Below are 14,197 nucleotides of genomic sequence, written 5' to 3' on the forward strand. Positions count from 1 at the left end.
TCGTAGACAACTTTGACCCCGGTGGGAGGGCCCCTGGCGGGGTGGGGGTGGGGCCTTACCAGCAATGGTAGTGACCACTGCACAGGGTGAGAGGGAGGGTTTGGGAAATGTTTGGAACGTACAGGTTTTGTTGACCGAGCTTAGCTTTGGATAGTGGGAGGCTCTCAGGTTCACTAAGATACAGACACAGTGGAGAGGGGCAGGTCAGAGTGAGGGAAGGGAGTGAGGGAAGGCAGGGAAAAGAGGCTGACTTGGCTGCAGCAGAAGGTCCAGGAGGAAGTTGCCCCGCAGGGTGGGAGACGGGCCACTGGGCATGAGGGTCCACATCCCAGGGGAGAGGCTGGAACAGGTGAGCCACCCCGAGAGCTGGGCCCCTGGCCACGCGAAGTCACTTACTGAGCCCCTGCTGGGCGCTAGGAATAGACCAGGGAACCGCAGACACATTGTCCTGGACCGGGCTTTCTAGGTGGGGTGGGAACATGTCCGACAAGTCAAATGTGTCACAGCTGAGGAGGAGAGGACAGCAAAGCGTAGGGGAAGCCCGCAGTGGTCAATGGGTGCTTGGAGAAGGCCTCAGCGGTGCCTGGAAAGAAAAAATGGGCCAGAAGCAGCCAGCGGTTAGGCCAGCAGGGGGGAGGACAGGCCCCACAGACAGGGAGGGCACGTTGGGGCTGCCACCCTGCCTCGTGTGGGAAAGGTGGAGGCCACCGTGCCTGCGTTAAAGCGACTGAGCAGGGGAGGGGGGTGGGGGCGTACTGGGAAGGAGGAGGGCCTCATAAGGCCGTCAGCTGCACTCTGTGCGAGGGGGGTCATCGGTGGGCTGTGTTTGCTTCCTCTGCCCCTCCTCTCCAGACCCCGTCCCTCTTCTCGCCACAGGCAACACCAGAGTCCGGGGGAAATGAGTCAGGCCTTCACGTAAGGCTCCAGGCCATGTACCCGCGTCCACGGCAACACATTCACCCCAGCCGACAGGCGGGAACAACCCGAGGGGCCATTCACACATGAAGGGAGAAACACAGTGTGGGCTAGATTGACTGTGGAATATTATTCAGCCTTAAAAAGGAAGGAAATTTGACACCTGCTACAATATGGCGGAACCGTGGAAATGGCTAAGTGAAAGAAGCCGTCGACTAGAAGTGCGTGGTCCCACTTGCACGAGGTCCCTAGAGTAGACAAACCCATAGAGACACGAAGGAGAATAGAGGTGGGGGGGTGGGGGTGGGCACGGGGAGTTAGTGTTTCATGAGGACAGAAGTTTCTGTTTGAGTCGGTGAGAAAAATTTTGGAAATAGTGCTCAAAATTGAGAATGTACTCGATGCCGCTGAATGGTACACCTAAAAATGGTTAAATGGTAAATTTTATTTTATTTTTTTTTTTAATTTTTTTTTCAACGTTTTTTATTTATTTTTGGGACAGAGAGAGACAGAGCATGAACGGGGGAGGGGCAGAGAGAGAGGGAGACACAGAATCGGAAACAGGCTCCAGGCTCCGAGCCATCAGCCCAGAGCCTGACGCGGGGCTCGAACTCACAGACCGCGAGATCGTGACCTGGCTGAAGTCGGACGCTTAACCAACTGCGCCACCCAGGCGCCCCTAAATGGTAAATTTTAGAAGATTTTATTTTTAAGTAATCTCTATACCTAACATAGGGCTGGGATTTATGGCCCAAGATCAAGGGTCGCTCGCTCCACCGGCTGAGCCAACTGGGTGCCCTGGTAATTTCTAGCCTGTGTATATTTTACACAATTTTTGGAAAAACTCAAAGAGACTTGGGCCTGGACTGGCCTCAGCCTATAGCTGCTCTCTGGGCAGAGATCACGGAGGGATTTCCGAGAGGCCACTACAAACGTCGTGGGCAAAACTAAGGGCTCTCTCCATATGCACAGAGTCCAAGCTCTAGGGTAAGGTGGGGTACAGAATGGAGGGTACAGTGCCCTGCTACCACTTGCGTAAAAAAGGGACAGGTTGTGTTTGGCTGGCTCAGTCAGTGGAGGGAGTGACCCTTGATCTCAGGGTCGCGCGTTCGAGCCCCACACTGGGCAGAGATGGGTGAAAAAATCATAATAAAACAAAATGTTCTTATATCTAAAAGGGAGGGGAGGGATATATATTGTTTGTACCTGTATAGTCCATTTCTGAGAGAAGACCCAGAAACTCCAGAAATCTGGTAGAACGTCCTGGAGCGGGGGAAGGGCTGAGAGGCGGGGGCGGGGCTGGGGGCGGGAAGGGAGAAACTTCACCCACACGCTGGACCTCTGAGTTTTGTATATTGCACAAGTGTTTATGCAAATAAACGTAAATATGTTTGAACAAATTCAAATTCTGGAACGTTTGGAAATACAGCCGCAGGGCCCACCCCCCATATTCTGATTCCGGAGGTCGGAGACGGCGGCCAGGCGCACGTCCACAACAGCGGCAACGCGGCCGCCGGTTACCGCGCCCCGCGGGGAAGCTGGTCTGTCTCGACGGAAGAGAAAACCGCCGCTCCGAGTGTCCGGCCGGCGGGGGCGGGCCCCTGACGCCTCAAGGGCCCCGGGGCAGCTCTCAGGCGCCCCCCGCCGGCCGGCCGGGGTCGTGTTGCCGAGCGAGCGTCCTCAAGCTGGGGGGCAGAGGGGGGGACCTTGTGCGCGTGTGAGAGAGCGTGTGTGTGCGGGAGTGGAAGCGCCGGTTCGGGGGTAGGGTGCGCGTGCGCGTGGGCGGACTGGGAGTGTCTGTGTGCACGTGTACCGGCGCTGGGCACTCTCTGTCCTTGGCCTCTTGCAGCAACCCTGCGGCCTCCAGGGTGCAACCTCCTGACCCCCTCCCTCACACACAACATGCCACCCTTCCTGTCCCCTCTGTGTCCTGAACACCACACGGTCACCGGCCCGACACACTTTGTGAAACCTAACTGCCAACGTTCTTGTCTGTCCCCAGTCCCGCGGCGGGGGCCTGACTTTCAGGACCCAGCGTCGGGCAGCCTTGTGCGCGTCTCGGGGTGTGGGAGGGCTCTCATGGGACAGAGCCAGACAGTCCGGTCCCGCTGGGATGTGCAGGCCTGTGGGCCTGGTTTTGTCGCCTCCAGGCCTCCTGCGCAGAGCTGCCTGGCCCTGGATGAGGAGCAAAATACGTCTCACATGGTGCAGTCGCTTGTGGGCCGGGGGTCAGCCAGAATGCTTTTCCTCTTTGACCCGATTTCAGGCCAAAGCTTTGGTCCCTCTGTAGGACAGGGCCTGCTCTCGGGCATCAACCCCACCTCCTGTTAAGCTACTTGGGGTTTGGATCTCCCGGATTCTCCTCCCAGGTGGCCTTCCAGTCTGTCTGAAGTTGCCAGGCCAGCCTTAAATATCCCATGTCCCTCCCCAACCCCCGAGCACAAGTCCTAATCCCCCAGTCCCTAAAGTCTGTTACGTCCCTTCCCTCTGGTTACAGCTTTCAACCATCTTTATTTCTCCTGTCTTCTAGAAACAGAGCCTAGGGGGCGCCTGGGTGGCTCAGTCGACTTTGGCTCAGGTCGTGATCTCGTAATCCGTGAGTTCGAGCCCCACGTCAGGCTCTGTGCTGACAGCTCAGAGCTTGGAGCCTGTTTCAGATTCTGTGTCTCCCTCTCTCTGACCCTCCCCCGTTTATGCTCTGTCTCTCTCTGTCTCAAAAATAAATAAAGGTCAAAAAAATTTTTAAATAGAAACAGAGCCTTGGATCTGTGCTCATTCCCCTTGGTAAGTCCCTCCTGCTACCTGACCCCTTTCTTTTTCCAACTAGAGTCTCACGGGAGGGATGGTGCTTAGGGGCTACAGCTCAGCCTCTGCAACCACTCTGAGTCCGAATCCCAGCTCCACTGCCGACAAGATCTCTAGCCCCAGACAAAGCGTATCAGGCAGGGTTCCATCAGGAACTAAGGGTTCTCTCCAATCAGATAAATTGGGCAACGTCTCCTAGCAGGGTTATATCCAAAGGTGTGCACAGGGTGCTGCTGAACCACAGGGGACAGAGCATTACCCCAGATCTAGAAACAGTGGGCTTAGTGCCACTTTGGGGGCCCAGGGGATGGGGAGAGAAGAGCCCCTAGAATCTGGAGAGGGTCTCTGGTGGCAGCCGTGACCTACAGCATCCTGGCAGGGAGGCGGGGGGGGGTGTGTGGAATGCCCAGCCTCCCTCTCCTCCGTCTCATCTCCTGTTCTGTGGCCAAGCCCAACAGAAGCCATGGACAAGCCTTCAGCCTCCTGGCCCCCTGACAGAGCGGACAAGGGTAGAGGAAGGATCTGGAGTGGCGACGGAAGATGCTAGCACACCCCGCAAGCCTCAGTCTCCTCACCATCAAACAGGCTATCGATCCTCCCTTCCTTCTAGGCTGTCACGGTGATAAAGGAGAAGATACCCGTGAGGTGTCGACCACTGGCCCGGCACACCCACGGTGCTCAATGCACACATCCTAATGTCTGCTTGGGGATGTAACGATTAATTGGCACCTTGAACTTAGCCTGGCTAAAACTGAAAGCTTGAGGGGCGCCTGAGCGTTCAACTTTGACTCAGGTCATGGTCTCGCGGTTCGGTTTCTAAGTTCAAGCCCCCCATCGGACCCTACTGTCAGAGCAGAGCCGCTTTGGGTCCTCTGTCCCCCTTCCCCGCTCTCTCTGCCCCTCCCCCACTCGCGCTCTCTCTCTCTCTCTCAAAAAAAAAAATAATAATAAAACTAAAACCTTGAATGTTTCTCCCACAAACTGGTTACTGGTCTCAGTAAATGGCACTGCCATCTACCCGACTGGTCAAGCCAGACCCCGCCCCCCCCCCCCCCCCCCCCCCCGCCAGCGCCATCCTTCAGGGGATGGAAGTCTCCGTCTGCCTGTCCCCGCATCCTCCCCGCATCCATCATTCCACCCTGTGTGCTCTTGTCCAGACACATCGCACATCCGTCTCTCCACTGCCTCCCACCGGGCTTGCTCCTGACACTGGCCGCTGCTACTCTGTGATCCCCACCTGCCAGTGACAGGCATCTAGAGTATCCGCTGGGTCAGGCCACTCCACCGGTGCCCTCCAGGTCCCTGCTTGTGTCTCCAGCCTCACAGGGCCCATGCCCCTCCGCCGGGCACCCGGCCTCCTGACCCCTGCACATACGCCCCTCCGCCGGGCACACGGCGTCAGTGCCCCCCCCCCCGCCCCCAGCACTAGGCCTTTTCTTTCCTCAGAGCATCGACACATATTTCCAACCCCACAGAAAAACTCCTTTCTTCCAACTGTCCCCACTAGCTCCTTCTCATCCTTCAAATCTCAACTTAAATACGATCACACTTCAAAGAGGCCTTACCAAACCATCTCACCTAAAATACATTTCTCAGGACACCTGGATGGCTCAGTCGGTTGAGTGTCCAACTCTTGGTATCGGCTCAGGTCGTGATCTCCTTGTCATGGGATCAAGCCCCACATGGGGCTTGGAGCTGAGCATGGGGCCTGCTTGGGATTCTCTCTCTCCCTCTCCCTCTCTGCTCCTCCCCCTTCTCAAAATACATAAACAAACTTTAAAATTTATTTTTTTAAATATTTTTTAATGTTTATTTATTTTTGAAGGAAAGAGAGGCAGAGTGTGAGCAGGGGAGGGGCAGAGAGAGAGGGAGACACAGAATCCGAAGCAGGCTCCAGGCTCCGAGCTGTCAGCAAAGAGCCCGATGCGGGGCTCGAACCCACAAACCACGAGACCATGACCTGATCTGAAGTCGGACGCTTAACCGACTGAGCCACCCAGGAGCCCCTAAAATTTTGCTAATGTTTATTTTTGAGGAAGAGAGAGAGAGACAGAGCGCGAGCAGGGAAGGGGCAGAGAGAGAGGGAGACACAGAGTCCAAAGCAGGCTCCGGACTCTGTGCTGACAGCACAGAGCCAGACGCGGGGCTCCAACTCACGAGCTGTGAGATCATGACCTGAGCTGAAGTTGGACGCTTAACCGACTGAGCCACCCAGATGCCCCTAAATAAACTTTAAAATAAAATACATTTCTCTCTTTCCTCCCTGTTGACTTTGCTGCTCTGACACCCTGATCGGTTCTTTAACAGCACTTACAAACTTTGTGGTTCTATATTCATTTCTTTGGTGCTTGTTTATAGGCTGTCTCCCCACACTGCTAATTCCATAGAGGACAAAGGCCCTGTTTTGCCCACCGTTGTATCCTCAGGACCTGGCACGAAGTAGGTGGTGCATAAGTATTGGTCAATGAGCAAAAGGTAGCCAGCGTCCCGGTGACAGCGATGCCATCAGAGCCCGTCCAGAGACTGTCCCCACACCATCAAAGTGCTCCCCAGCCCCTTCCTTCAGGCTCCAGTCTCTACCATAAATCCTCCTGTTCCCGGATTCATCTAGGGCTCATTTCAGTAAAGGACAAAGGAAAAGGGGCCATATCACCAAAATCTCTATTCAGGTTGATGACAGCATGAGTGGATGGAAGACTTACCGGGAAAAATGGATGAGAGAGGGGGAATGCCAGGAGACGGGGCAGAGCACGTGCAAGCCTGGGGGAGGGAGAGCGTGTGGGGACCCGGGCAGCCAGCAGGGCGTGCCCCTCTTCTCTTCTCTGGTCCCTTAGATAAGACAGTAGTTTGCCCATGCTCCCACCCCACACATAGTCCCTTCCTTTGTAGCATGTCCCGCCAGGAGAATGTGCCACCCCAGGACTTTTGGTCAAGGATCTCTAATTCCCTAAGGGACTTCATAAATACCATCCTGATCGGGGCTCCAGGAGGTAAGGAGAGGCAACAGAAGCCACTGCATAGGAGGCAACGAGGGTGGAAATCAGGAGCGGAGGTAGAGATACAAATAATAGACATCTGCTGCCGGCCGAGAGGGCCTTGGCATTGGGGCGGGGGTGGGGGTGGGGGTCTGTGTTTATTGGAGTCTCCCCGGTGTTAAGTTTTGGGCCCTGGCCTGAGCCTCTTTCCCAGCGCCTGTAGGCAGAGCACACAGGAGCCTGCCGCACGGGAACCACGGGGTATGCCCGTGTTGCCTGGACTCTGGCCCCTGGTGGTGACACTTTAACCAGCACACACACAACTGCTCCCTAGCCCCGTGCCTCGTGCCTCGGCCACAGACAGTGTGGGGCAGACACCCAGAGACAGGAGGGCACCCGGGAGCATGGAGGGTGCGGCTGGACGTGGGGCTCCTCTGGGCTGGGCCGGGTCAAGCTCCGGGGACCCTGGGACCAGAGTAGCATTGAAGGAGCTGGGGAACTCAGAGGAGGGGCTCGGGAAGTCCACCAATTGGAAGGAAGAAAACGGGAACCTTAGGAAAGGGGACTGGGTGATTCTGGACAATGAGCAGCCAGTGTGGACCAGAGATGGTGATGGGCCGAGGCTGAGGGAAGTCAGCAGCTGAAGGGCGGGAGGTCGGGGTTGTGAGGGCAGGCCGGAGTGGGTCAGACCCGGACACGCATCCCATCTCTGTTACTTAGAAGTTCTATGATCTGGGGCAATTTATTTAATCTTCCTCAACCCCTGTCTCCTTCTCTGGAAAATGGGGACACTTGTAGAGCACGTAACGGTACTCGCTCCACAGGATCCTTGGAACTAGGTAGGATAATGCATGTAGAGTGCCCAGGCCCGAGGAAGGACCCCGGGAAACCTGGAGCGCTCAGGGCGGGAGCGCAGCGCTGGGATGAAGGGGGGGGGGGGTGAGGCGGGGGCCCACACAGCCCTCTTCTGCTGCAGGGCCAGCCGGGTACCTACGGCGGGTCAGCGGGGCCCACCTGGCCTGCGAGCTGGGCACCGCCTTCTTCGAGCGGCAGCAGCTGTCGGCCGCCATGGCGGACACCTTCCTGGAGCACCTGTGCCTGCTGGACATCGACTCAGAGCCCGTGGCCGCCCGCAGTACCTGCATCATCGCCACCATCGGTAAGCAACCCCCCCCCACCCCCAGCCTCCCGGACCTCAGGCCGGGTCATTCATTCAACAGATACTTGTTGAGGCTTGGTAGCCAAGGTGTCAGGCCCAGGCCCTGGGGGTAGATCAGCGAAGCAGACAAAGATCCCGACCCCTGGGGAGCTGACAACCCAGCTGGGTGAGACAATAAATACTAACTGTAGGGGCCCCGGGGTGACCCAGTCAGTTAAGCTAACCGTCCAACTCTTGACCTCGGCTCAGGTCACGATCTCCCAGCTTCTGGGTTCGAGCCCTACATGGGGCCCTGCGCTGTTGCAGAGCCTGCTTGGGATTCTGTCTCTCCTTCGCTCTGACCCTCTGCCACGGGTGCTCTTTTTCTCTCTCTCTCAAAATAATAAAAATGGAAAAAGGCTAAACATAATAACTTAAAAAGGAGTAAATATTTAGCACGTGAAAAAGTGATAAGAACAATGGAAAAAAGAAAAATGGAGTGGAGGAAGGGACCAAGGGCGGGGGGTGGGGGGGGGGCAGGCTGCCGTCCCAAGCGGGGAGAAGATCAGATCTGCGCAGAGACGGAAGGAGATGTGAGGAGGGCGGTGTCTGTGGCGGGTGGGGGAGAGTTCCAGACCAGGGGGCAGCCAGCACACAGGCCCTGAGTCAAAGAGGCTGGGACGGTTAGAAGACATCAAGGGGAGAGTGGCCGGATGAAGGTATTGTAGAGAGAAGAAGGCCATGTAGGGCCTGGTAGCCACTGTCACAGTCTGAGTGGGGTCCCCCCACCCAGAGAAGTGGGAAACGACGGCCCAGCAATGAGCAGGAGAATGACTGGTCTCCCACTGCACTAGGGCCGCCCTGGCTGTACTGGGGAGACTGGGGTGGCGGTGGGGCTGAAGAAGGAATCAGAGAGGAGTCAACTAGAAGGTCCCATTATCAACTGAGCAGGAAAGACGGTGGAGGAGAGGTTTTGAGGGGAGGAGATAGGAGCTCGCTGGGGGCGGGGGAGTTTGAGGGGCACAGAGTCAACCAGAAACACAGGTCTGGGTTTGGGGCAGGGTCCGAGTGGCAGATATAAATGTGGGAGGTGCCAGCATCTAGATGGCATTTGAAGCCACCAGACTACCGCCAAGGGAGCGAAGAGAATCAGGCATCTGATGTGAAGGGCGTGGGGGAGGGGGGAGCAAGAGAGGCAGAGAAGGAGCGGCCGCCCCGGGAGCAGGAAGCCAGGAGGGGCGCGTCCTGGAAGCCACGTGAGGACGCGTGTCAGGTGCTGCCGAGGGGTCAGTGGCCGCATTTAGCGACACCGAGGTTCCCGGTGACCCTGGCAGGAAGAGGTGCCGGCGAGGCGGGAGGCCAGCGCCGACTGGAGCCCGAACAAGGAAGAACAGGGGGCGGGGGGAGGACCAGAGGCAGCGAGCTCCGAGAACTCATGCGACGAGTTGTTCTTCAAAGGAGAGCAAGGAGACAGGGCTGGAGCCGGAGGGGAACTGGGACTCAGAGGGTCTTTGGTGATGAAACCGAGAACACAGGCTTCCATGCTGATGGGAACGCTCCAGTAGAGAGGAGAGCACGGATGGCTCGGGCTGGGGAGGTCGGCAGAGCGGGGAGGGGGGGGGGGGAGGGGGGCAGGGCAGCTCGCTCGGGCCTAGAAGGCCTCTCGGCTCCAAAGGCCCAGACGGACCCCAAATGCCCGACCCGGCAGCCGTCTCCTGCCGTGCCCCCTCCCGCGCCGGGGGACCCCCGCCCTGCAGCACCTACATCGCCGCCCGGCTGAGGACGCTCCCCTCCGAGCCCCCCACAGCGCCCCCACCCCCGGGAGGCAGGTGTTGGCTGCAGAGGGAAGCAGAGCTGCTGACGGGGGAGTAGAGGCTGCTCAGGGAATAAAGGTCGGGTCTCCGGCCTCCCGTGGCGCGGTGATGGGTTTGCTGCCCCCCCCCACCCCCCCACCCCCGGCTTTGGGAAGAAGGTCGCCTGAGCGGATCCCCGCTTCCAGGGCCGGCCTCGCAGTCGGTGGAGCGCCTCAAGGAGATGATCAAGGCCGGGATGAACATTGCGCGCCTCAACTTCTCGCACGGCTCCCATGAGGTGCGGGGCGGGGCGGGGCCGGGTGGGCGGGGCCAAGGCCTGCGCGGGACGGGGTTGGGGGGCGGGGGCGCCCTGGCGACCTTCCCCTGAAACGCCCGCTCGCTGGTCCGCAGTACCACGCTCAGTCCATCGCCAACATCCGGGAGGCCGTGCAGAGCTTTGCAACTTCTCCGCTCAGCTACCGACCCGTGGCCATCGCTCTGGACACCAAGGGACCCGAGATACGCACCGGGGTCCTGCAGGGGGTGAGAGGGGCGGGGCTTGGGGCGGGGCCGGGGGTGGGGGGGGCCCGGGGGCGGGTCTCACGGCCCCTCTGGCCCCGCCCCTAGGGCCCCGAGACCGAAGTGGAGCTAGTGAAGGGCTCCCGGGTGCTGGTGACCGTGGACCCGGCGTTCCGGACGCGGGGGGACGCGAACACCGTGTGGGTAGACTACCCCAATATCGTCAAGGTCGTGTCGGTGGGGAGCCGTATCTACATAGACGACGGGCTCATCTCCCTCCAGGTGCAGAAAATCGGTGCGGATGGGCCTCCGCCCCAGCCGCGGGGACGCGGGGTGCGCTCCTTCTCCCTGGCCCCCTCGCCTCGCCTCGTAGACCCGCCGCCCCCGCCCCTGGCCAGCGCCCTCCCCCACCCGTCCCCGGAGCCCCCGGGGTCCAGGCTTGAGGGCTCAACCCGGGTTGGGGCCGGACTGCCGGGTTCGTCGTCCCTCCCACGGACGCCCACCGGTGCCTGTTCCGTGCACGGCCCAGGCCCCAAGGTGGCCAGACAATAGGACACGGGTTCCTGATTTCCTGGGGGCCCACGCCCCGTGCCCCCCCTCCACGACTCTGCCCGCGGCTCGCCCCTGACCTACGCTGGCTCTTTCCATGCCTGCAGGCCCGGAGGGGCTGGAGACCCACGTGGAGAACGGCGGCGTCCTGGGCAGCCGCAAGGGCGTGAACCTGCCCGGAGCCCAGGTGGACCTGCCGGGGCTGTCCGAGCAGGATGCCCGGGACCTGCGCTTCGGGGTGGAGCATGAGGTAGACATCGTGTTTGCCTCCTTTGTGCGGAAAGCCAGTGACGTGGCTGCCATCCGGGAAGTTCTGGGGCCGGAAGGACAGAACATCAAGATCATTAGCAAAATCGAGAACCACGAAGGCGTGAAGAGGTGAGGCTTGGTCCCTGTCCCCACCAGGCCCCAGCCGTCCCCAAAGCCCTGCCTCTTCTCCAGCCTGCCTCTCCCTGGCGTCTCCTGGCCCTTCCTCAGCCCTGACACCCCAACCGCCCAGGTTTGATGAGATCCTGGAGGTGAGCGACGGCATCATGGTGGCTCGAGGAGACCTGGGCATCGAGATCCCACCTGAGAAGGTTTTCCTGGCTCAGAAGATGATGATCGGACGCTGCAACCTGGCGGGCAAGCCTGTTGTGTGTGCCACGCAGGTCTGGAGTGAGCCCTCGGGGGGCCCCGCGCGTTCTCCGGGCTGGGGGAGGGTGAACATCCTCACCTTCGGTCTCTAGCACATTTTGCCGTCCAGTGTTTGATCCTCAAGCGACCGAGCTGGGAAGAGACACTGTGAGCCCGCGTTTTGAGACGAGGAAACGGGACAGCCAGAGGCACACAGTTCGTGGCTGTGACCCTGGCTTTCAGGGCCCTCTGAGAGTGGCAGAGAAGTAGCTCGGGCAGGGACCCCAGGCAGAGTGTGACTGCTACAGCTCTGACGCCCAGATGTCCCCCAGATGCTGGAGAGCATGATCGCCAAGCCCCGGCCGACTCGGGCAGAGACGAGCGACGTGGCAAACGCCGTGCTGGACGGGGCGGACTGCATCATGCTGTCGGGGGAGACCGCCAAGGGCAAATTTCCCGTGGAGGCAGTAAAGATGCAGCACGCGGTAGGGGGCGCCCCGCCGAGACAGATGCGCCGGAAGCCCCGCCCCTTCCGGGCTCCAGCGGCTCGCCCCCGCCTGACCTCCAGGTGTTCGCAGATCGCCCGGGAGGCCGAGGCTGCCATCTACCACCGACAGCTGTTTGAGGAGCTGCGCCGGGTGGCGCCCCTGAGCCGGGATCCCACTGAGGTCACTGCCATCGGCGCGGTGGAGGCCTCCTTCAAGTGCTGTGCTGCTGCCATTGTCGTGCTGAGCAAGTCTGGCCGGTAAGGAGGACGCCGGCAGCACCGAGAGAGAGCTTTGGGTCAGGGGCACACTGGGACGGGCCCCGGGCCTGGGTTCGGCCTTGTCATCAGGGACGAAGGATAGAATTCTGGGGCCAGAGCAGAGGGAGCTCCAGGAGAGCGGGAGGCCAGCGGGGGCGGGCCTTGGGCACGGCAGGAACTGTGCTAGTGAGCTCCAGGGAGCTGGAAGGGCAGTGTGACATCACTGGGCACATTGGCTTCCAGGCCATCTGGGCATCTGGGGCCCCTGAGCAAGTCCTCTACATTCACCCCACAAAGCCTTACAGTGCTGAGTGTTCCAGAAGGTCCCAGAAGGTTTTAGTTCAAGTCTTTGCTCTCAAATCGGCCCTGAGACCTCGGGTAAGTCACCCAGGCTCTATAGACCACTTTTTCTCGTGGAGTCGTCAGGATTAACAAGAGACGTTTGTGAGTTAAGTACGATAGGGTTTCATGTTTCTCCAGAAGTTTCTTATTATCTGCCTTGACATGTCCTTCATTGCGTCTTATCTTCCTTATGTGGTAAGAAGGGCAGGCATTCTTATGCCCATTTTACAGGTGAGAAAAACAAGGCCCGGAGGTATATGATGACTTACCCAGGGCCACACAGCTTGTTTGTGACACCTGGGACCAGAACCCCAACTCTTGTTTCCTGGCTCACTACTGCCTCACTGTTCTGAGACCTTCTCCACCTCCTGCAGCTCAGCACAGCTGCTGTCTCGGTACCGACCTCGGGCAATGGTCATTGCCGTCACCCGCTCTGCCCAGGCTGCCCGGCAGGCCCACCTGTTCCGAGGGGTCTTCCCCGTGCTCTACAGTAAACCTCCAGAGGCCATCTGGGCAGACGATGTGGATCACCGGGTCCAATTTGGCATTGAGAGTGGTGAGCCACCTCGGTTTCCTCCCCACCCAGCCCTAGGTCTGTGTCATCAGGCCCCCGACCCCACTTTCCACACCCACTCGAAGGGCCTCGCCTCCCTCCTCTGGTCCCAGATTTTCCCTGAGAAGGTCACTAAGACACCGGGCTATTTGGGCCTCCGGGGGCCAGGGGACACACTGAGGAGGGCAGTGGGAGAGGGGTCGGCCCAGCCGCCGCTGCTGGAGCTGGATGGGACGTAAGGAGTAAGAGGTGAGAGTACAAGGGGGACCCCGTCCCCCCAGCTGTGTGGCTGTGAGCATACTCTGTCTCCTCCCGGGGGCGTGGCAGCACTGGCAGCAGGCCCAGTACTGAGCCGCCCGGCCCGCACACCCGCGGCGGCCACACTCTCTGTGGCGCCACCTATGGGACTCTGTGCACTGGAGGAGACGGAGGGTGGCGGCTGGTTCTCACTGTGGGGCTGGCCAGCGTCCCCCAACGGCTGATGGTCATCTTCCTCCCGCACCCCTGCTAGGAAAGCTCCATGGCTTCCTCCGCGTTGGGGACCTGGTGATTGTGGTGACAGGCTGGCGACCTGGCTCTGGCTACACCAACATCATGCGGGTGCTGAGCGTGTCCTGAGATGCCGTGCCCCGCTGACACAGCCCAACCCGGACCCCCACCCCCTCCACCCCACACCCCTACGGCCCCACGGCCGTCTTCTCTGCTCTCCTCCCTCCCTGCCTAGGCCACATCTGCCATCCAGCCCCATCCCAGGGTGCCCCTTCCCCGCTCCATTTCACGCAGGCCCCTTAAGTCTGTGTCCAATTAAGCACTGGCCATCTGGAAGCACCAGTCCTCCCGTCCCTGCACCCAATGCTCTCAGCCTAAGATGCTCTGAGCCTTTAATCCTAGCTTAACTGGTTAATTCTATTCCTCTGGGCTTCCCATACTGGGGGGGGGGGGGTTGCGGGGAGGAGGGGAACAGGGCCATCATGTCCACCGTCTCCACAAAGTCACCATTTAAAAAATGTTCCATATCCATGTAGTCTGATACCCTCAGTGTGGCCCTCATGCATCTCCTGGGGACAATGCCACCTCTTTCCTCACCGTGACACGGTGACGTCAAAGCACCACCGTTCTGGGGGAAACCGGGGTAGACCAGTGCCGGGGAGCACAGAGAGCCGCGTGGGCTCATCCCGTCACTGTCCTCACCAGTAGGCCGCTCCCTGGCTGTTCTCATGCCCACCTCGTGCCTTGCTGGGTCAGAGG

General features: G+C 59.6%; 1 protein-coding gene and 1 long non-coding RNA gene across 3 annotated transcripts; one reads left to right on the forward strand and one right to left on the reverse strand.

Annotated features, from left to right (window-relative positions):
• The first annotated feature begins 6,534 nt into the window (after positions 1–6,534).
• Positions 6,535–13,892, forward strand: PKLR (pyruvate kinase L/R). Of its 2 annotated transcripts, none has more exons than XM_042926197.1 (11): positions 6,535–6,710; positions 7,672–7,854; positions 9,833–9,924; positions 10,038–10,169; positions 10,254–10,440; positions 10,802–11,072; positions 11,194–11,344; positions 11,642–11,794; positions 11,888–12,054; positions 12,771–12,952; positions 13,461–13,892. In XM_042926197.1, exons 1-11 carry the CDS (start codon positions 6,611–6,613, stop codon positions 13,565–13,567), a joined length of 1,725 nt encoding a protein of 574 aa, XP_042782131.1. In that variant the 5' UTR covers positions 6,535–6,610; the 3' UTR covers positions 13,568–13,892. The 2 variants fall into 2 exon arrangements, with proteins under 2 accessions (XP_042782131.1, XP_042782130.1); XM_042926196.1 differs by lacking the exon at positions 6,535–6,710 and adding an exon at positions 7,423–7,534.
• LOC122212335 lies at positions 10,017–11,835 on the reverse strand. The gene is made up of 3 exons (XR_006199102.1): positions 11,410–11,835; positions 10,779–11,007; positions 10,017–10,160 (listed from the first exon to the last, which is right to left on the reverse strand). It is a non-coding gene; the product is annotated as an uncharacterized LOC122212335 (long non-coding RNA).
• Positions 13,893–14,197: the final 305 nt, after the last annotated feature.

The sequence above is a fragment of the Panthera leo genome, chromosome F3 (genome assembly GCF_018350215.1).
Source record: "Panthera leo isolate Ple1 chromosome F3, P.leo_Ple1_pat1.1, whole genome shotgun sequence".
Lineage (NCBI taxonomy): Eukaryota > Metazoa > Chordata > Mammalia > Carnivora > Felidae > Panthera > Panthera leo.